General features: G+C 37.3%; 1 protein-coding gene across 1 annotated transcript in view; it reads left to right on the top strand.

Annotated features, from left to right (window-relative positions):
- The window catches only part of GABRB1 (gamma-aminobutyric acid type A receptor subunit beta1), a gene marked incomplete at its 3' end in the record, with an annotated part of 92,680 nt that overhangs the window by 55,894 nt on the left and 12,363 nt on the right, over positions 1 to 24,423 (top strand). Inside the window, exon 5 of the mRNA XM_079534138.1 lies at positions 14,462 to 14,544. Coding sequence (XP_079390264.1) covers positions 14,462 to 14,544 — 83 coding nt within the window. The remainder of the gene's footprint in view (positions 1 to 14,461; positions 14,545 to 24,423) is intronic.

Genomic DNA, 24,423 nt, shown 5'->3' with positions numbered 1-24,423 from the left:
TACCTCATATTGAGGTACACGCATTTTCCCAGTTCATTAGAAAGCTATTTTCTATCCATTTCTCTCTAAAGATACTGATAATTTCAAAAAAGAATTAAGATTGTACTTTGCATACTATTAACTTCTAGCCTGGTGAGGACAACTACTATTGAGGGAAAAAATAACTACTCAAGACGCAACCTCCTTCTGATTTATATTGATAGCAGTCAGCAACAACAACCGAAATCAAACCAAGATTTTCAGTTTCTGCAATCAAAATCAAGGAGGATGAAAGATAGGGGAAAATCTCTAGCTTTTCTACTGTTATAGGAGCATTAGATAGGTAAATAAAAAGTCATAGGAGAGGCAGTTGATATTTTCCCAGGTACAGAGACCTGCACTACACTGAATACACCCAGATCTCTTAATAAGTTCCTTCTTACATATTGTTGGCCTAATTTAGAAGGAGCTGCAAGAATAATTTACAGTCTAGAAAACAGCCAAGTCCCTGAGTAAAATAAAAGAAAGTGACAGATGAATTACGCCAAAGATACAAGAGAATATTCTCTATTTGGCACCTTTTCTTTTAGTATCAACATATATACTTTAATAACTGCCAGGCCAAAATTCATTATAATATGCTAATAAAAAAGAAACAGACAAAACCTGAACCAACTGAAAAGTTTATTTTACAAAACCATTATTAAGGTGGCAATACTAGGTAATGTGATAACATAATCTTACCTTGAACTGCAGGTCTGATAATGTTTTCTTCAATTCAGAAACCAGCCTTCACAGACACAAGGATATCAATACTTCACATACAATTTATGCTGTTCTGGGTATTGTTTGATTGAATTACAAGCACAACCACAAATCATCTTTCAGAAAAGAATCTAGAAGCATCAGAATTACTGGAACTATCAAAAGCCCAAATGAAGAGACAAAAGCATAGGCAAATGCAAAGCAACTTAAAACCCACTCAAACTATGCTAGAAATGTCTACTTAGGAATAACCTACCCAAGAGTAACCACCTAGGACTCCAAGCCAGCTGCAAACTATTTCTTCATTTATGTATGGGTAAATTATGAGGAAACAGCATCCACCTGAGCTCTGGTAGAGCATTGCCTACCCCTCAGCATGCCTGGTTTCACGTTGTTTGTCTCATCACAGGTCAGAGCAACTCACAGCCACTGATGTAACTACCAAAAGCACTTTCCATGTGAAGATGTAAAAGACCAACTTTTTTAAAACAGGGAGGTAGAAATAGGCTTGGTCCAAAAAGGCAGTGATCATTTTCCAAGAAAATACATATACTTTCTTGTATCACCATCATTTCTATAGATCATAATGAAAAGTTTATCATCTAGAAGACAAGTTACCCACTGAGGGTATGCTGACATCTCCCATGCATCACAGAACAAGCAGAAGAAATTTGGTGAAGTTCGGAGTCCTTAGCACTTTTCAGGCCTTCCAATTTAACTGTGTGATGATCACATCTGTGTCACTGATGGCTCTTTTAGTACAGCCTCTGAAAACCACTTCTGAGGGTGCAGTTGAAAGAGATTACAAATACAATATTTTTCATAAACTTTAGATGAATGGATTTGTAAACTATGCAAGACAGCGTGATCAAGTGGTTTTATTGGAAGCATAAATCATGAGATCTGTGATCTGCTTCCAGCTCTGTTTACTAGTATATTTGGGTAAATGAAGAATCTGCAGAGCAAGTACGCTATGGAAATCTTAATTTTTTTCATTCTATTAGGCGATGTAGGTGATGTAGGATGTTTTAAATTTGTCCTGATGAGCAAATCTTTCTCTGATGAAAAATCTTTTTACAAAAGAAAGTCCATCTCTCTGAGATTTTTCTGTAAATTTGGAGCAAATGTGCAAGCATTTTCAAAGGGCTAACAGCTCTCCAAAAAGAAGTATCTATGCATCCCTCATGCTGTATTTATTAGCTTTAGTATATTCTCAGTGGTAATCAAGACACAAAAAGACTTCACACATTTATTCAAATTAATTCAAATAATATTTCACCATTTTTTCAGAATTTTCTTTGATCAGAAAGAATCTTTGGAACACACCTTTGCAGTCCTATGAAAATAAAACACCTCAATTTTGATTTTGTAGCTAATAAACTACTGTACAAGAGTATTACCTTAAGAAATCTTCCTTAAGAAATACTTCTGACTGTCATCTAGTCAGATATTTTCTCAAACAGGAGGAGAAAGAAAACCACAGATTGTATCCTAAGATACCCCAGTTAGAATCATTTGAAATAAAAGTGACTACTGGCCTGTTTTATTACATGCTCTCCAAAAAAATAAAATAAACAGCTCTAAAATTAGCTGTTTTTTATTTATTTATTGGGGGAATAACACACCATAGAATTGTGGATCAATTATTAATTATTTCTTCATTTGAGACTGCTAATTCTGTTCTTAATACAATAATTGCTGCTGCTGCTTGATACAGCGTGTACAGTTAGCCAGCTTGCAGAAAATTACTAAAATGGAGAAAAAATCCTAGATCTTAGATAGTTCAATCTAAATTGGCACAAGACCTCACTCAGATTGATTTTTAAAAGGTCTGAGCCAGACAGCGTCGCCTTCCCTGTCTGCCTTTGAATCCAAGGAATAGCAATTTCCTCTAAAACACTAGGATGAGCCAAAAAAGTATAGCAACTGCCTTACCTAAAATGCTTTTTTTTTAAAAAAAAAAGATGATTTTTAATTTTTTTTTTTTTTTTAAAGTTTTAAAATAATAGCTATAACGCAAGTGTGAGCAACTAGCAAGCAGCATCTCCCATAGATTTCTCAGTGTTACCTGGGAGCCCCCTGCTGGGACTTTGCCTCTAAAATTGAGCAGAGAAAGAATTTTGTTTTGAAGGTGTGACACAGATGTTTCAGTAATATTTAACGACTCTATGTATGGTACACTATTATCCTTGAAGTCAATGAATTCTTAACTGCTCACAAGCAAATCACTAAATAGAGGAAAAATAAATAATTCTCCTCTGCACAACAAATTAATTTGCTTGGTATTAGTGAAATAATTTAAATGTTTAAAAATACTCCTACTTCTGGAAAACATGTAGAGATTGACTTGGACAGCCTACGCGCTGTATAGAAAGGATCCAAACATGCAGATGGTCTGTGTGGCTGTCACTGTGGATGCCATGAACAGAACTGGATTTGTTCAGTCTGATTAACAAGAAATGAAAACAACAACAACAACATAGCACTGGATGAACATTTTTAGGACTGCAAGAAAAGCAAACTGCCACAATGAATCTTCATCTTTTAAGGAAAAGTAGTCTTTTTATTATGCCACCTGATTTAACTGCAACAAGCAGACAAGCTTTCAGAAAGTTATCAGGCACACAAGCTTCTCTTCAGGGCAAACAGAAACAACAGCTTTCAGGTTAATTACAGGACAATTGCTCTGAATGCACAGATCTGCTGGTATATTACTTCAAAGTAAAACTCATAAAAGATCCAACCCATACTGCAGCCACTACCTCCTGGGTGTCAACAAGTACTCCAATGCTATGCACTGCACACTTATAATACATGGAACAGTACACACCAGCTTTCCCACAAATATTTTATATCCATATCTTCTCACTCTTCTGGTTATGAGCAGGGCAGTCATAAAGATGAAAATCCATATTCCTCTATGAAGATGTTTTGTAGGAGTCCCTGTAAACTGGAGATTGAGATCTCAGTGGTGGAATGGCTGTTTCATTCAGTGTTTTCTCAATGGCAATGAGAGTTTTTATGAGCAGTGAGCTTCTGCTGTTTGATATGTATATAAGCCTTCATTTACCAGTGATTTTTTATTCTATTTCTAATTCCTTCCTCCATTATTTCTTGATGACAAAATGTCAGGCTTATTTTTAAGATGTCAGTGAAAATATCAAAGCACTGTCTTGAAAAAATTCAAAAGCCTGCATACATACAAGATTATAAGTAAAGCTGTCTGGACACAGCACAGTCCATCAATTTTCACTGACATGGGGCATAAATCAATCTTCCACCATACCCAATCACCTACTGATTTTTTTTTTAATCAGCTTAAGTATTATTTGCAAAATTGAATTGCTGTTAGTAGGCTTAAAGAAAAACTTCTGGCTGTGGCAAAAGGAGTTAAATGACCAAAAGGAAAACCTTACTATAATTCATCCCACTACTTTCAAGGACACACTTATTTTGTGAATATGCAATAAGGTGTAAAATTTAGGTGCAAATATTCCACTTTCCCATGCAGTCCTAAGTTATACCCAGGCAGAACATCTTAAACTAGTAGAAGCTCCAGCATACAAGGCATTACTAAACCACATTTCGGATCTCTCTCCTGGAAAGGTTCCTAATTCTCTCTCCTTCAACCATTCTGTGAAACCTCAGGGTAATGGTTTTAGAATTTGAGTACAGTGTAATAGCTCCTTCTAATGAACGGTTTGCAGCCCATAAGAAAAGGCAAGAAGAAGCAAGAAAAGGTGATGGTGATTCTGGGAGAAAAAAAAAAAAAACAAAAAAAAAAAAACAAAACTTAGGCCAGAGGGAAAGGAAATTGTTCTCTATAAATTACATATTCCATTTTCATCTTAATCTGCTGGGGGTAAGTAGGGAAGGAACTTGTTTGCTTATTTCTGAGATAAGCCTTCCTGTTCTTCAGAACAAGGGAGTTTATGATGCCACTGAGCAGCCATCAAGGCTGTAGGTTATTAGAGTGCCTTTTCTTTAAGCTTAATGGAACACTGAGTCTTAGCAATAACCCGTGACTCAACTACTAAACATGAGAATAATAGCCAAAACATGTACAGGATGGAAAGCGGATGGATCAGAATTTCAAAGCAATACAGCTTCGAATAATAACAATGTCTTTGATATTTTCCTGCATTTTCATTAAACATCTGCATTAAAGAAGGCCCATGTGACTTACTGTGTCTTCCCTCATTAGAATATTCCAGAGAAGAACTACTGAACTATGAAATCCAAAAGAAAACACAGAACTGTAGGTGAGCAGAATGTCTCACTTTGCATTTCTCTTTCGGCCCAGAAGAGCAAACAAGTAAAATTATCTAGCCACCTCTTGGGGTTTCAAGCACAATGCAACAGCCAGATTGTAAAAGAATAACGCAGAGCAAGAATTAAGCGTCACACCACCTGATTTTATCTGCAAAGTTCTCCTTCATGAGTCAGACAATTTGAATATAAAATGATAACATATGTCATAAGCTTCTATCTTAATTTCATATATTTAAGTAATGATAAAGTACATTTCTCATCTAAGCATTATCATCAGATGCAAAGACAGAAGAAATAATTATGAAAGCTTGTTCTGTCTTTAGGTATTTTTGAAAGGGAAGTTTTGTGGGTTTTTTTTTTTATTATATCATTATTTTTATTGTTGGAATAACCACATTCTTATTGAAAAAGAGGCCAATTTGGGCAGAGAAAAGGATTGTAAAGGCCACAACTGAATTATTGAAAAACATTGAGATTTTTGCTTATTCTGTCTTCATGAACACTACATAAACAAAGGCAGAACAGCATGCATTTTATAAAGTCTACCATAGCGTGCTTTTAAAGCTAAATAAAAAATGAATGGACACAACAATAGATTCTGACTGTGAGGAATTATATGTCAACTATTTTTTACATCAAGCACAGATACATTGCAAGGAAAGAACTAAAATCTGAAGAGTCCAAGTCTGCAGAATATTAAATTTTACTTGAGCCAGGATTAAAGAAGGCTATAAGAAAGCCTGATACAGGTCAACAGCTGAGCCTGAACTAGGAAATTCTCAGAAGGACATGAGCAGTGTCTGTTGTGATGAAAAAGAGCTGAGGATTTCAGTCTTGTATTCATTCAGCCCCATGGTTCAGATCATAAAATATGTATATTTTATTTTCATCAAGTCTTTGATTCTTAGCTGGAGGAGCCGAGAGCTAATACATCCCCATATAACATATAGCTTGCTCACATTTCACAGATGCATGAAATCTTCATGAATATATTCATACCACCATTCAGAACGTAGATAGTCTTCATGATTTTAGTGAAAAAATCAAGAAGGGAAGTACCATAAATGCAGCTCTAAAGTCAAAATGAATATGCAAAAAAATCCAAGAAGATTCTAGTCATACCTCTTATTGGATTTCAGATGGAAATTGGCATAGTTTTAATTATGGATTGCCAGCCCTTTGCTGTGTCATAAAGTATCAATAGTGTATCATGAAGCACAGAGTGGAAAACTTGAACACTTAAGTACACGGTGGTATCCTTTACTCTCCTACTTGAACACATGTATATGCCCACCTCTTTGGAAAAGTTTCTCTTTTTAAACAGCAGACAACACAGACAACCAGGCAGTCTCTTTCTGTAACTATTAAAAAAGACATTCACAGTTTTAAAAGAGGGGGAAATGCAGACAGATAAAATAAGATCTACAGATATACCACAGGGAAAACTTTAATGTGAGTATGTCATCTACAGGACATAAAACACTTCTTTATTTTATGAATCATGTAGTTAGCTTCTGAAACAAAAGAGTTTATTATACTTAGCCTGTGTTCTTTCTTTATGAGGGATTCAATTTCCAGAGCAGCAGTGACATTTTGTGCATTCAAGATACTGCATAACTACATTATAGTCTTCTGGATCACTGATGCATGCAGCAAATAAAGAGGCTAAGAGTAAAAGATATTAAATTTTTATTATAACTGAAGTCTAAAACCAAATAAAATGGGACAAAGCTTCAACATTTGAATAAGTTGTTCTTCTTCCAGTCCTGAATTGAAATTTGAATTTAAATATGCATATTTTTCGCCAAACTCTGTATAACAGCTAGTATTACTGAAAGACTAAAAGAGTGAACCCTCCTCCCCATATGTGCAAGACATCCAAATATGCAATATTGATCCCCTATCAATTTAAATTTATCAATCTCTCTACCTTGAAAGATCTCCTCATTGAAAAACAATATCTCACTGGCACAAAGCTGATTTTCTTTTCAACATGACCCACTCAGGAGAAATCTGCATATGACTCATCAGTTCTGGCAGTCAGGAGAAGTTAATGCTTTAAATACACCAAAGCTACTCACTCTCTGGGACTTATTAACATGCTCCATCTTACGCAAGTCTAGCCGAAGACCTGGGTGAAAAGGACGAGCTCAAATAAATTATTCACACAGATGAGAGTACAAATACATTCTTTTCCTAACCCATGCTGTGCTGGTTTAAAATGGTCACTCCTAGTTCACTCCAAGTATACCTAACATCCTCTCTGCTTGGGACTACAGATGTCATACAGATGCTAACAGGTTGCTTTGGTGAACTCTTCATCACCTATTTCAGCCACTACAAGCCAATTATCACCTTACCCACATTAACTACTAATTAAAAAAAGGGACTCACAAAGGCCATTCAGGGTGCTCCCACAGTTGCCTTACACTGATTCAAAATTACAGAATAAGTCTTGGGCCAAGCACAATGAAAACATTCATTTCTTCTCTAATTTATCTCGTCTTCCAATTAAGATCCATTGACAGGGCTTGATTATCAATCAGCTTTCCTGTAAGTCAGGGTCCTGAAAGAAAGCAATCTAATTTCTTCAGTCATGTTTTATACTGCCATTGAGGTCAATATTTCGGCAAAAGTAAAGATCCTCTCATTAAGCTCATAGTGTAAGATTTTTATTTTAATTTTAGTTCTGCAAGGAAATTAGTCACCGCACATGGTAGATTAACTGCTTCAGCTCAGCTACTTCAGGTGCACTTGAGTTTCCACAGAACACATGAATCAAGATATAATTACTCTGCCAGCATCACTGACTGAAATTATTAGTGTTCACATTCTGCTATTCATCTGGGACAAATGGGGCGTGCTTACTATCTAGTTAAAACAGAGGAGGGGAAGGAGGGGAAAGCTAGGGAAATCCATATGTAATGAAGACTGAGAAATACTCCAGAAATTGGTCACAATGTTAAGAATCACTTCAGTGATCCGGAAAAGCTTAACAGTTTAAGCTCTGTTCTATGAGTGGTCAGAGCATATTTTGATTAGGTTCTGCAGTCATTTACATGCATGAATCAACACAATGTCATATTTAAGGAGCCATTTATTGTTGCTATTGCAATTTCTCCTAGTAGATACATGTTGATAATAGATTTTATAGGTGAGCCCTTTATAAAGCTTACAAAACTTAACTGCAAATACTAGTAGAAAACTCTTTGCATCAGAGTTTCTCCTGTTCCTCATATTACATCTTTTTTCTCTACTGGACTTAACAGAAAATGCCACCTCCTGTTTCTGTTGCATTCTCCTGGAAGTAGGGACTAGATTCAAACTATGTTGGACAAAGATGTCCTAAAACCCTCACATCAGATTCCTTCGTACTTGAGTAATTACTGCATTCAACTTCCTTCTAGCTTAAAAAGCAGCAGGGCTCATTGGTGTCAGGACAACCCATAAGCAATTTGCTACTCACACTAACTGCTTAATAGTCAGAGGACACTCTACATTCAAAATCATTCTGCAGAGATTTAGAACCATTTGTTTTATTAAAACTGTATTCAAAACTAGTTATCTCACTTTACTTTCCTCTTGGACCTTTTCTAATGCTAAGCAATTCTCATCTGTCTCTCACTTTTTGTCCTGCAATGTACTTGCGTTGTCAAACTGACCTACTTCTTGCAGTAAATTTCAGCTCCAATTCTCAGGCAATTTTTATTGAAGTATCTTGTTTGCCCTGGTATAGCTATAGTTCTTTTAGGATTTATATTATGAAATTTATTTTCATGGGTTTGTGGCTGGGCTGTAAAATTCCTCACTGTGCTGAAACTTGGATTACAAGCATCAAATAGGTCTATTTGCTAATATTTAAAAAGTTACATCATAGCATTTTAATGATTTTTTGTATTTCTAGATCTTTACAAGCAAGTCATTCATTTTCACAGTAAGTAGAGTCATTTTTATGTACTCCGTTGAAGAGAAAAAGACCTTACATTACCTATTCACAGTGTGCATTCGGTTTAAGGTTTTGATTTTAGAAGGTTCTAAATCCAGTTAAAGCAAAATTCTTTCAGATTATTTCTCTTCCCCTACTTTTCCATGTTAGAGTCTCTCTTCCTCACTGCCTCTCACTTGGCCTCTACCCTGGGGCTTTAGTCTCTCCTGTCAGCAAAGGGTCAGCAAGCCTATTTGGCCTCATTTTGGGTAATTTCCTCACCCTATCCTTGCTTTGTGATAGTACTATGCAACTGTTCTCTGGAGCAGAGTTCTAGGAGCATCTAAATGAAACTATTCAGCAAAGATTTGTTTCCTGAAATGGCATAGCCGTGACTCATTTTCTGACTGAAGGGAAAAGAAGTGGGATAAGAAGTGGACACTATGGCAGCCTAAGCAGGCACTGGATAGATTCTGTGGAAAAGAACATACATGAACAGAAATAATAATAGGGACTGCAATGCTCTTTTATTTGCTATTTAGCATTAATATTTCAAGCCCAGTTCTCGATTGATTTGGCACTTTGTAGATTGAGTTTTCATGCCTAACTTTTGCCTGGAAACAGACACTTTTATTTATGCCTCAGAAATAACCAAACATTCCTCCTCTACATTTGCCAAGTGTATTCACTCTCAGAAATGCTACTAGGTACACAAGGATGAACAACAAACTCAGAATGAGTCTTTCATGTACATTACTGCACTGCTAGTAGCACTAGTACTAGCAGAACTAGACAGTAGCACTGTAGTAGTTAATTCTTCTGATTCTTTTCAGTAGCATATTTTGTTTTACCACTTCAGTTATTTTCATCTTAAAAACAAAAAAACAAACAAACAAACAAAAAAAAAAAAAAAAAAAAAAAAAACACCAATATTTCAGCCCTTGAAAGACATTGCAGAATTTGATCATTTAAGCTTTTCTGGTTGTACCTATACTAGCTCAAGATATTGATCTCACCAGTTGCTGTTTACATTGATGCTTGAGGTTACCTAACTCTGAGTCAATGGTGTTTCATTTGAGGCTTGATGTGGGCAACTGACAGGGCAGCCTGGAAGGAAAGAAACATGGAACAGAGGAGGCAATAGCATCAAAATGTAGTGGGAGCCTTGTCCAGAGCATACGGTCTGTCCCTGCCACCAGTCACCCCGTGTCACCGCTATCCACAAGCAGTGGAAGAGATGACTTCTGGAGACATGTGAGGTTACTGCATTGAAAACAAATTATTTCAAGAAAGGTCAGAAGCTGTCTGCACTGTGGGTTGACTGATCACTGTAGCATCAAAATGGTTGGCTTGGCAGCTCTGCCTAAAGCAAATACAACAAAATTCTAATGAAAGTTTGGGAGAAAGCTTTGATCTAATTACTATTTACCTGCAGTAAATATCCCCCTGCTTAAAACAAAGCATAAACAACATGTTTATTTACCCAGACATACATAAATGTACATAAACAGATAAATAATATCACACCTTTCCTGGAAAGGCACACCATGCCATTTCTAAGAGAGATTTAAACTGTTTTGAATGTTTTATTTTTCAATTAAAAAACAAAACAAAAACAAAAAAAAACACAGATGGTGGAGGGGCAAATCAAGCAAACTCTCAGTAGTTCAGGATATCACTTAAACCTGGAAGAGTGTAATTATTTTTTCTTGATCTCATCTTTGTAAAACATAAGTAAAACTACCAAATATGATAAAACGTTTTGAACCCTTCTCACACCAGATCCTAGTCTCAGCTGCTTACAGTTTTAGCCCTCTGAGCTGAATATTTCTACTGTTTCTGTGAGCAAAGATTAAAAGAAAGTGTATTTTGCATTTGCTAACCTAAATCCATACAAATGCTCTCCTTATAAACTTGAGCATCATATCAAACTACATAGTCTGATCCGGTGGTTAACAGCTTGTCTCCCTGGAATCATAGAGTCACATATATTTCTACTGCTTTTGTGAGGAAAAAAAAATTTAAAGCCGAGTTATAATCGTTTCACAATAAAGAAAAAAAAATGTTAATCAACTCATCTCTAAAACAAAGTACCTAAATCTCTTACTAAATCCAGCTCAGGAGCCAATCATCCCTTTTTCTCTCAACTTCTAATGAGATCTTTGAAGACACTGGCTCATCCTAAACTTATAAACAAATGTAAGTTCTTTTTCTAACAGAATTTGATCAGACAAGCAATACAGTTTGATGAGCACAGCATGTACAAGTACACACTATATTGTATAAAACACATAACACCAACCCTTGCTAATGCTCAGATACACCTCTTGCAAGTGGATTCCTCTCGTAAGCAGGATCCTCACAGCGCTTGAAGCTGGGCATGCCTTCAGGGTCAGAGCTGACATTTTCTCCCTGGGACAAGCAGACAGCCACTAATCTCTTAAGCTTTGCTTTGAAATTTATAGTAGGCACGACAACGTTGTACATAGCATGGACAAAGAAAAAAAATTGCATATTTAAATGCACAATGCCTTCTTCTACCCTGTCAATAACTCTGCCTACAAGACATCCCATTAGATCTCTAATATAAAGAGACAAATAGGACAATTATTCCAGTGAAGCAGGACTGAATTCTGATATCAAAAAGTTGCTATAGGATTAAGTTCCCTGATATTACTGAAGTTACGTTAACACAGAAGCAATATATTACCTAGGATATGAAAATCTACTTCTAGTGTGTAATACAACCCCTCAGCTCCACAGTGGTTAAGAGAAGCATGGCTACTTTTAATTATATTTGAAAATTTCAGTTCGCTTTCTTTTTCCTTCCCCTTAAAAGAGTTCACCTCAGTTCATATCCTCATCTATATTTATAATTTATTCTCTGTTGACTGAAAGAAAAAGAACAAACATTAAAATTTGATACCTTTTCTCCAACTGGGAAGAAACATCTCACAACAGAATTTGCATTGTTTAGCTCTGATCATCTCCACATTTAGTTGTTCTTCCTGTCTTAAAAATTGCTTCTCTTTCTTCTTTGAGAGTTGAAGAATAGCTTTTTTGACAGCATTTTGATGAAATACTGAAACATAACTCCACTTCCTGCCCTCATTCTGAACTTAAACTGCTTGCTGCTGATGTATCAAAAAATATTAAGCTTTGTCACTTGTTACTACAAGATTTACTGTCCTGCAGGGAAACCTCTGTCAGTATTACACAAGAAAGCCTGTTTTGCAAATACTGGACAGCAATGTTCTTCTTTCATACAATTTTATTTTAGTCCAGAATAACTTGACTATAAGTAAGAATATGGTATTCATAGAGTCACACACACACACACACACAAAAAAAAAAAAGCTAAGAGTGGATCAGATAATTTGAAATACAATAAATCATTTTGAAAAAAAAAAAAAGTTTTTTGCTTTTCATAAATATTACTTCTCTTACCTGTTAGAACTGCTTACCTTCTTTGTTTAATTACATTTTATCATTTGTCTTTTGAATAAACAAAAGGATTTAAAGATAGTAGGGTAGAAAACAATGCACAAATAGATTATATTTGCTTCAACATTGAGATTGGGTGCTACTCATCATCCCCTGTGCCCAGGACACCATACCATGTTCAAAGCTGCAGGTCTATAGGGGAAATGGGAAGTCACCAGCTTCCACCAGATTTCCACATCTGATAGTCACCCTGCACTAACTGCCTGACAGTGTTCCCCAACTGACCTTGCCACCTAGCATTATGTGGCTATTATCTCTGCAAACTTCAGCTAAAGCCTTCGTCATCTAGAAACAGCTGCTTGTTGCAGGACCAGAGAGCTTAGGGGTGGGAGAGTTATGAGAGGGAAAGCTGCTCCCCATCGTTTACTACTGAACAATTACCTTGTGTCAACAAAAAATTCTTGATATTATTAAGAAAGAAATTGCTGCTGCTTATGTAAGATATTCAAAACTGCAGAAGTCAGAAGGACAGACACACTGGCCATGAAGAAACAGCTGGCCACTGTAACCCTGTGGTCTAGAAAACATTACGTCTACTTCTGTACACATTTAAATAAATCTGGCTGATCCGGGTGAACTGAATTACCTTAAAGGCTGATTTGTTAATTGGGACTCTATGAAACCTCGATTAAGAAGCATGTAACTGTGACTAATGTTAGTTATATACGATCTTCAGCGTTATTAAGTAGGGTTGTGACAAATCATTACTGCACAGCTTTTTCAGTGCTCTGAGTAAGACACATTTATACAAGGCTAAACTAAATGAAGTCCTACCTGTTCTGAAGTTTTCAGCAAAAGACATTAAGAAACATGTAAATCAATTCAATGAGCAATACTCGAGACAAAAATCAATCTCAGTGGAAAAGCAGAAATATCATACTTTACACAGCATTACACGGTAATTTCATGGGCTGGTTTGTCTGTCACAGCTCTTGCTAGACAGTTCTTATACACAAGTAGACAGATGGATTTTGAAGAATTAGGAAATTTGAAGCATGTCAAAATAAAGCGACACATGGCTTTTTTCCCCCCCTTTTATTCTATCAGTTCTGTGACAGCACAAATTATCATCCCAGTGCAGCATGTAAGTGTGCTTGACTTCCATCACATTGAAAGTAAAATCTCCAGATGTGCTCCTGTGGTGCTAATTACCATGAAACAGAACGATATCCAGATCCAGAAAAGAGGAATCTTTCTCAGGAAGGAACTTTTCATGAGAAGGAGAGAGAGGCCAGTTAAATTTCAGGCCATGTTTGCCCATTCAAACTTCAGAAGTTGTATAAGCACATAAGGACCCTTTTATCTCACACACACACACACGCACACACACACGCACACACACACACACGCACACACAAAAAAAAGACAAACTTGAAACTGCAGATGCAAACTCACTTCTGTGAGTTTGAAAGCACCCTGCAAGTGATTTTCTTCAGTAACCAACAGATGATGTACATTCCATAAGATTTTGATTGCATAATACAATTTTGAGAGGCAATATACTATTGTCATACTGATAAACTGATTATGAAATCATGAAAACAATGATTCGCATGCTACTAGTGCTTCCACACCATGGAAAATGCACATGCATATCAGACAAATCGTAGAAAGCATTACATGAGAGCAGAATGAAAAATGGAACTATTGCAGTACCTGTTACAAATAAAAATGTGCAAACCAATTTGAAGATGTTTGAATTAAGAACACTAAAAATGAAATGTCCAAAGAGAAACCTCAAGAAATGCCCTTTAAAACACTCAACACTTTTTCTTGTAAAGTTTTCTGTCAAAATCCTATTCCATGATATTTAGTGTATGCTTTTAAGCTTTATACTATATTCGGTGTATTGTGCTATATAAATTATTTAATCATGCTTCACAAGCAGTTTTGTACATCAGCTATCCATGCGCCGTTCAGTATTTAAACCAAAAAAAATACACTACAGAAAGATTTACCTAATCAAACATATCAAATGTGGTTTCAAAACTGATTTTTTTCACCCTCCTCTTATAGGATTACAACAACAGCTGCTTGCATGATGGATCTACGAAGATATCCTCTGGATGAACAAAACTGCACACTAGAAATTGAAAGTTGTAAGTTACCGGAGGGAGAGGGTTGGCCATTTATTACTTGGCCCAAATTTAATCTGTGCTGCAGCCTCTGAAATAGAACTAGAGAGGTTTATCTCAGTTGAATAAGTGCTTATATACATAGAACTGAAACCTACCTCATTGAGAAATGCACACTCACACTCTAGAGCACTGATTAGGAAAGATGGGCTCTCAGGCCAACATTTATACCAGTTTATAACTTCTAATTGATAGCATCAATAAGGTGCCAGATGTTTGTCCCCAATAAAGGACAAAAATGCACACATACTTTCAAAATTACTCTTCATAATCAAGTACTTCTTTTTCTGTAAAAGCATACTCAATATCAGCACTTAATATAATCAGTAGCATTTCTTTTTAGTCTAGATTTCAAATTGTTTGCGGCTTTTCCCAAAATGTCATCTTACAATGATTTTTAAAAAACTCTGCCAGGTTGAGAATTATTCTGTCAGCAAAAGATTTTAATATGTAAACATCTTCAGTATTTTTAATGAAAATTATTTTTTACCAGAGAGAGAGCACTGTCGGAACAGAACCTGCTTATTTATTTAGAAAATTAATAATAACGTATTTTATCTTTAAGATAGTGATTTGGCACTGTGAGCAGACATACTGGAAAGAGAAGAAGGGAGTCACTATTGACAGGGTTCCCATGAAGCACATCAATAGCTGCAGTCAGGATTCACCACAGTTACATCACAGTTCAGCATTCAACACGTGCAAGGGAGTCACTGGAAGGACATATTGGTTGTACACCATGGTTAACCCTCCATTACAGATGCAGTAGCAAAACAAGATGAGCCAATTTGATATGCTTGGGTTGAATAAGGCAAACATGCATTAATCTTCCATGAACATCTGTTTTAAGTTAGCCCTCTCCTTATCTACATTGCTCAGAGATTACTGAAGCACTGCAAACCCACATACCTGTGTATGAACATTAATACAGCCATTTTCTTCTCTTTCTTGGGAAGCAGAGGCAGTAGTCAAATTTTAACTTCCCCTTCCAGTGCCACCCATCACCTTATTGTTCTCAACAGTCACTTTCTGTAGAAGAACGCTGTCTGGACTTCATAATCCAGCAGTACAGAGCCACTCACTAAGCTGCATGGTTGTCTTGCTTGTCCTTGGGCTTGGCAGTTTACTGCCTTTTTGGCACACAGAAATATTGTTGATGTTGCTTGCTGCTGCTTGGCTCATTTTTTAGCTTAAACATAACAGGGCATGCAATGAATACATTTGGAGAAGTCGTTTTTTGATTTTTCAAAATAAAGAGGATATATACAGTACAATAACAATCAAAAATAGCAACTTCATACTGAAGTCCCTTTCATACCAAATTCATACCTGAATTTATTTACCAGGATGTAGCTGATCTGAAGTCTCCAATCCAGTCATTTTCTAAAGCTGAATGGTATGGTAAATGAGCATTTATCAGCTAATAGGCCAAATAGCAGGAAATGTCTGGCTCACGTCTCTCTATTCATAAGCTTTCACTATAATGAAGCTTTGTAGGAAAGAATGTTCAGTGAGAATGGGCTTGATACTATCACTGAGACTTCATCAAAATCAAGACTAGCATCAGATCAAATAAGCAATTAAAATGCTAACGCTATCAGGGATGAGAGAATACCGTGTCACTCATGTGGCCAGTCATACGTCTCCAAAAGGAAATTGCTTTTCAGACCTTCACTCACTATAAATAATTCATGTCTTCTAGGATATATATGTTCATATTTGTATCTATTGATATTAGTATCTGTTGAGCTCAATGAAAGAAATCAAAAATTTTGTTCACAATTTGCCAGCTGGACAAAATTTGTAGAGTGTTACCTCTAATGAGTATTTAGATCAGTTCTACTAGCAACTGAATGACTTCCCAAAAGCAGGAACAGGCTTAACTGCTACTAAAATCCTAGAGGTTGTGCCAGGAACACTGGCACAAATGGAATCTTTGACAATTTACAAAAAAAATAAAAATAGAGTCTTTAGTGTATACCAGCTTTTCTCCTATGCATCTGTAAAACTCTTGAAATTACTGATGATGCACCTGGAAAAACATTCTGGACACAGTTCTAAGACCAAAGTGCCCCATTTTTGGGCTTCTGAGTAGAAGTAAATGAGTCATTTGAGTACTCAGCATTTAGGAGTCCAGTCAGGAGTAGTCAGCGTCCCTGACTACTAGACACACTGTGTGCCATGTGAACTGTCAGATTATCTCCAAAGTACTGGAAAATCTGGGGGGTAATTCTTATACTGTGTTTATACTACTTATATTTTAACTCCCATGGCATCAGGTTACAGAGCAGAACGGTTCATGGAAATCATCGCTGAACAACAATCATTACTTGGAAGAGATGTGCTCTGTCTTGCCACTGACTTTCTTCTGTGCTACCTACAGTCTTGTTGGTTCCACCAGGAGTTTAATAACATATTGACCTTTCAAATTCCTTACCTTAATTTTTAACAGTATTTTTATTCTTACTACTGTTACTAATAGTGCAAGGTAAATAGGTGCAGAAAGAAAATAATCAATTAAATTAACATATGGTCAGCAAAAAGACTTGCATAGATGTGTAAATCTATGCAATATTGATAGCCCTGAATCTAGTAGCTGACAACAGCATGTAATGTGATAAAGAAGAAATAGGCCTGATCTTTAGCTGGTGAAAACTATTAAGACTTCATTTCTGTCAATTAAAGCACTGCAACATGCACTAAATGAGAATCTTCTTTTTTCAATTAGTTGCCTTAAATGTTCGTTCCAAGTGAACACTCTTTCTTCAGCCCCACCCTTTAAATTAGATGTAATCAGGAGAGACAGTATAAGTGAGCTCCGAAGTGAAATACTTACAGGGAGAGTTCAATGCCTGTAGAAAGTGCACGTGAAAATCAGAAATTTAAGCAAGAAGACAAAGGCATAATATAAGAACTAAAGTATGAGCTGATAAAATATCCAATCCTTCACTTAAACAGAAGTAGTTATTAAACTGATATCCACTCACCTGCAGATGTAAATACACAGCTTGCAGGGAGATACATGTCTGAAGATGCAATCATGAGTGCAACGGAAACAGCAAGCAAAAATCTGGAAGAAAAATAAATTCCAAGACACGAGACCATGGCCAAGATGGACAATGTGTTCCTCCCTCTGCTGTTAGATGACCCTAAAATAAACATTGAGATTTTGAGCAGACCAGGATTGTTACTCGCTCTTCTAGACTCGTGCACAAGGAAAGTGGGGCTGCTACACTGCCCTTTCACTTCCCATAGTTCTTCAACAAAACGAAAGCTATCATATCTCTTCCATTTCAACAGGGTGCCAAGAAGATGGCACCTGAGCTAGTCCTCTCCCTGCTCTAGAGTGCTTCCTGCCATAGAAACCAAGAAATCTGGAGACTCATTTGGCTCTTGAAAAGCTCAGTGCATTCACAGCAACTGTATTCATAAACAGAAAGGCAGAGTCATTATATCTCACAGGGATTCTGCTGGAATTAACCAGAGACGATTCCTTCAAAATCTAGAGCATTAGGACTTGGCCTTAATAGTACTCACTGGTGACTAACATAAAGCAATGCTAATAGCAGCGAAACAACTGTGTGATGCAGGAATTGGAAAAGAGCACAAAGAATAAGAACACTGCCCTACTATCTAATCTCTCCAGTGGATCAGCCAGAGCCGTGATGATACATGCTTATATTTAGCCCATAGAATATTTTAACTTTAAACAAACAAACAAATAAATAAATAAATAAAAAATTCTGGCTTTCCTGAAGCTATCTTATAGGCTGATAGAAGCTATTCCTACACAGAGAGATGCATCCATCCAGGCAGAGAAGAACACTTTGGCTATACATATTCCTTCACACAAATAGTCAACTGCTTTGCTCAAGTACTTCACCTTACTCCACTTCTGTAGAAGCAGATGGGAGACGATATGAAGGCTTTAAATCTGTTTCAGTGTCTGACAGTGTGATGGCCACGAGAAATTTGTCTCTGTGAAAGCAAGAGATTTTGTGACAGGAATTGCTTTGTCAGCAGAGCTGGGATCTGTATCAACCCAGTTCTCATGGCTCAGCAGACCTTCCAAATAGGAAGCTTAATGCCTGATTGGAGGTTACCCAGGTTTCTTGGCACCCTTACATGAGCTCTGATGGATGGCAATTTGGGATGTTAAATCCCCTAGCTTTCAGTTCTGCAGTGCCAGCAGGCTCTGGTGAGGATTACAATAGGGCATACCAAGATGCTACAGCCTGGCTGTGGTCTATAGTGGCAGCCAGCTGCAGCATTCCAGCATCCCTTCTTAGCAACACAAGAGCTGGCCTTGCTGTACCACCTGGGAGATCAGGTGGGACACTTATTTACACTCTTTGTCCCTTTGAGTTCCAGTATCACAGTCACAGCATGATCTTTTGGCCTAAGCTTGCATCTGGCTTTCACTCAGCAGAAAAATGATTTGCAGACAGCATCACTCTGACAATAAACCAAATCCCCATTGGGGTCCCTCTCCAGCAGACTTAAGTGAAACGTGTTTCACACTCACAGGAGAGGTAAGGCCAGGCTGTGCTCCAGTTTGCACAGCTATTTACTCATTGGCAAGTTGCCACATGTTTCACAAGAAATCTGTAATGATTAGCAAGAATGGTCCCTTTGGCCTTAAAAATCTGTGTCTCTATGACAACCAGAATGCTGCAGCATGATTCAGGAATCAACATCGCAACATTGAGCCATGTGTTAGCCTGATTGGTAGCACTCTCCTACAAATCACATTGCTTGTGTGGGAGATCTCAGTGAGCCCAGAGGAGCCTGAAAAGGCTGAGCTGGAGGAAAGACGAAGATTTATTTAACCAGCAACAGTACAGAAAATGGCAATTCCACCTTGACTCCATTGTTTTTACGGCTGTCTCTGCTTCATAGTGAAACAGACATAACACTAAATACGTATAATGCTAAAATGGAAGAGCAACAAGCTCACAGTGATACTACAGTCAATCAATAAAATATCCCACTTGAACCTCTGGATGCTTTGTTGCCGAAAGAAACAACAACTGTGTTCATATCTAAACATTCATTATTGCCTCTGTTGGCACAGAGCCGTTTGACAGGATGAGATCTGAATAGATTTATCACAGCTCCCTGTTTGATCCACAGTATGATTGCATATGAACTACCAGTGATGTAAGAACCAACATCTCAAAAAAAGTTCTATTTTATTAAAGATGAAAACCTGTCTTAAATCCAAGCTTTCACAGACACTTTTCCTTTACATGCCTACAGATACAAAAGGTAAAAAACTGGAAGGAAACTCAGCTCTATTCTTTTTTCAAGAGATTTGATCTTTCTGACATTTTTGAATGAGGGTAGCTTCCACCCCTCACAGTTCTCAGATTCTGCCTCATCCATAAATGAAGAGCTTCTCTCATTCACCTGTGTGTCAGATTCCCTTACTCCCTCATAATAACTATCAGCCATGATCCCTCGCCCCAGTGTGTGTCACTTTACATAGGCACTTCCAGCCCCAGAGAAAAAGGTTTTATCCTCTTTAACTGCTCTCTGTTTATGAGAGTATAGAGTGGAGAACTCTTCTGCTTCTGATCAAACCCTTTAGCTGCTCTAAAACACACAGCCACCCTCAAATTATGTTTGAACTTGATGCACTATGGAGCGAGGGAGGTATCTGTTCCAGAACTCAGATCAATCTAACAGCAACATCTTTTTCGAGATTATCTCGAAAATAGGGGCTCATTTAGAGGAGGGGATGATTTCTTAGGAAACATGAGTCATTATGTCTGTAATCAGAGCAGCAGCAAAAAATAATCTCCAAACCCAGTCAAGTCATGTTTTTTTGTAGAGCTGCCATGTTGTGCTTTGAGATAATGTGATTGTCCTAGGATGTTACAAACCTGAGTACAGTTTATGTGTTTACTTGCCTTCTGCCAAGGTGTGAATTGCTGTAAAAAACAGAATCCAGGACAAACTGAAAGATTTTGGTACTCTGGGATTCATTTCAACCCATGAGAATAAATTCTTGCTCCAAATGCATCCAACTTCACAGATGCAATAAATCTTGAGAAATTTTCTGTTTGGTGCCAATTCACTCTATGTCTTCATCTGTACCTATGGCTCCTTGACATCACAGCAATATGAATAAGAAAAACATATTTCCTCAAGTCTCTATGCAGAAAGATTTCTTACCCAATCTGGCACAGCATGAGTGTGAATATGTTTATTACTGAGTAGACCATATATTCAGGTCCTCCAAGTGCCAGGAATCAAACCTGCAGAGCTGCTAGCATAAGTCCATCAGATAGAATTCTTATAGAATTCTTAAAGCTTCTTCTGTTAGTTTTCTTCTACCACTTCTATCAGCTTTATCTTAAGCTATTCATCTTCTGCACAAATGCAAAGCCAAAAAAAAAAAAAAAAGTGCAAAAGCAGACTGCACAAAGAAGTATTATTCCTTATAAGCAAACCACAGTGCATAGGAAATTTCAAGAACATACTGAGAATTTCAGTTTTGTTTGAGAAGTTCACTGAAAACTAATATTAGTATGAATGAATTTATCTTTTCTGGCAATCAGCAGCCTTTGAAACAGCAGCTCTAGGCTTTCCTGACCACCAAGTCTCATCTGCCTGATCATGCAAGGATCACCTCCTTAGACAGGTGCACATTTCTCTCCCTCAGTCTTAGCAATATCTGTTAACACTGAAGTCCAAGACTGTTTTGCACTGTATTGCTCATTACCCTGCAGCTGGAAATGGAGTTAAGGCAATGATTCATTTCATAGTAGACAATGGATGCCAGGATCCGGTCTGCTTATGGATGGGAAAACTGAAAGGTTGCACAATTACTCTAAATATAGATTTGAGCAAATGAAGCAGCACCTAAACACTGCTGAATTGTTGGCCAGTATACCTATTTCCACCTAGCAATTTTGGCTAAAATCACCAAAGGCTAACATTTAATTTAGAATACGTGGCCAGTCTCCTCAGTAAACTCTCTCCATTCTCACTCATTGATATTCTGTAAGTGCCTATGAACTCTAAATTGCCTACAGGGAGCTCTTCCTGAAAAAACACGTGGTTGTTTAACACATTATCATTTCTCATCCAAACCAGACAGAGCACAACAACCTTACTTGAATTCACATTTAAGGTCAAAGCAACAGAACCCTCAATTTGAATATTTCACACGCTAGCTTAGGCTGCAATTTGTATTAACAAGAAGAGGCACACAGAAATTTGTTCAGAGTCCATTGATTACAAGATCTTGAGCCTTCTCTCTCTCTGGAGCACCCGCCCCTCATCATCACCCCACATTAACCTACCAATGAGCCACACACCTGCCTCCGCACACAGTTGAATATACTAAGAAGGTTTTCACATCACCATGTAGGAGAGTCTGCTCCTTTACTTCTAAGTAGAGAAAAATTACTGCATATTTTGTAAACATTTTCTTAGCAATAACAAAACCTTGTTAATTTTGTACTACAGTTTTGCTATTTGCTATTTTTCTCCCTATTGTTGCTAGCACAAATTCAGTCTCTGCAATGCAGGCAGCCTTTGAAATGCCTGTAATTTGCACTCCTTAGCTTTGCTGTGAACTGCAGTACATGCAAGGTGCTTGACATAACACTGGTTTATCTCCATGCTTCAGTGGGGTAAATTTCCTCAGGAGAAGACAATGTCATACGTGTTTCTTAACTAATGAGTGCTTTCTTTAGAACCAAGACCAGAATTCAGTCCCCCCCCATTACAGCTATAAATCTATTTATCAAGAACAGATCTGGATATACTTTCCCTTGAAGGGGACAAAAGTAGTGCACGAGAATGTAAGGTGTACTTGCAGGAGTCATGTTGGCATAAGTGAAAACATGCAGTGTTGCAGTTCAAATAGAGGCCCTGCTGCCTTCAGCAAGAGCAGGTTGTGGCCTGACACAGCAGAGTGCAAAACGGATGGACATGAACTTCACATGGCTTCTTTGTGGAGCACATCAGCTGCACCTGAATTTGGGAGAATCTGCCTGGCAACAAAACAGGAGTACTTAGAAGTAGATCTTAATTAACCAAGCGCTCAAGGGCAAGATGTGTTTACCATATGAGCACACAAAACTATGTACCATGCAGTATTGACTGAACTAAATTAACTGAACACTAAGCAGCGGGATCTGTGTTGCTAAATGTTTACATAATGTGCAAATAAATATCGTTGTTCTCTTTTTAACTTTGTAAAGCAACACAAGTCAGAAAAACACATCCCAGATCATGGTTCAGAAGGACATAGCTACACACTGTGTAGGGAGTTCCAGATGAGAAAGGAAGAGCAGCAAAGCAAGGGGTGGAAAGACAAAAACTCTACTCAAAACATACTCCACTGAACACAGGTTATCCTCATCTGGTTAGTGTGAAGGTGTGGAAACCCCTTCAGATAGCAAAGGAAGCGTTGTTCACTCTTGACAAACTGAGCAATCCCATCCATAACTCCCAGGTGCACTGCTGCTGAAGCTAGATTACTAGCTGAGAAGATAGCTAAAAGTATGTAGAAATTAATGTCTGAAGGCTGTACTTATCAGGGCTAATTGGTAAAAAGCAAGTGGATATATGTATGTATTATGTGTACAATTACACAATTATCCAGTCTGTACAAGTAGACACTGCCCAATTGTTAATTAGTCTGGAACATATATTGTACATTTGCTTAATTTAAGTAGTTTAAAAAGAAATACAATTGTTGCTAGTTTTGAGACAGTGAGTCATCAAAATGCCTCAAGTCACATCACACACTCTGTTTGCTAAATTATTCAGATATAGAAAACCAAGTTTTTGGTGTCATTTTGGCTGCTGTGTTACTGTGGACAGGTTATTTATTACTTCACAAAATGCATGGACAGGAACGAGATTTCCCATTCACAATATAATTTATGCTAGTTATACGAAGATTTGTAGAGTTAGAGGCTCTCAACATTGAGCTAAAAGTCATCACTCTATTGATGAATTAAAAAGATGAGTTGTAAAGGTGAGAGACATGAGAGACACCAGACAGACCGATCTGAAAGTGGTGGAACATATCACGATGCTTAATGTCTGTACTGACATGGAAAATCTGTCTTGCCAGGAATCACCTTGTCTCTGACAGTGGCCAATAACACATCTACGAAGTGAGAACAGAAATTTCTCCAATCTGTTATTTCAAGTCAGAAAAACTAGCATTATAATTAATAACCTAGAGAGATTTTTATGAATATATGATCACTTCTGGACAAACATAAACTTTCAGCAGCACATCACCTCATGCAATGAGTTTTGCAGTGCGTCTGCACATTGCTTTTCCCTTTATTTTTCTGAATCAGCCTTCAGGCAATTCCATTTGTTATCTTCTTGGTCCAGTGGTGTAAGAGATTGCAAATAATAATTTCCTGTTCTACTTTGCTAACTTACAAATCCATAAGCTACCATCACAACATTCTCTCATTCCACTTATACATGCCCCATACTGAAGAATCAAGACTGAGTCAGTCCTCCTTCCTATGAATCCAAGTCTGTCCTCAGTCATGCTAGTGGCCCTTCTTTGCATCAAATTTAATGCACCCATTTTTAAGAAAGAATGAACTGCATTTAATAGTCAAGATATAGCACAAAGCGGATTAGAAAGCACATGAAAGTGTAAACAAAAAATTTTGCATTTCCTCTCCATGTCTTTCCTAGTAATTCCGGGGTTTGATTGTTTATAGCTAATGAGAATTAAATTTGTAGTACAAGTCTGACTACTTGTAGGACTCTTCCAGAAAACTTGACAAAGCTCTGAAACATTTCCATCTATTGGGACTGCAGTAACACAGAGGAGCCCTGCTGTGTTAGCCA

Source organism: Tetrao urogallus, assembly GCF_951394365.1.
Source record: "Tetrao urogallus genome assembly, chromosome: 4".
Lineage (NCBI taxonomy): Eukaryota > Metazoa > Chordata > Aves > Galliformes > Phasianidae > Tetrao > Tetrao urogallus.
The sequence above is the reverse complement of the archived record's forward strand: the minus strand, read 5'-3'. Positions and strand labels throughout refer to the sequence as shown.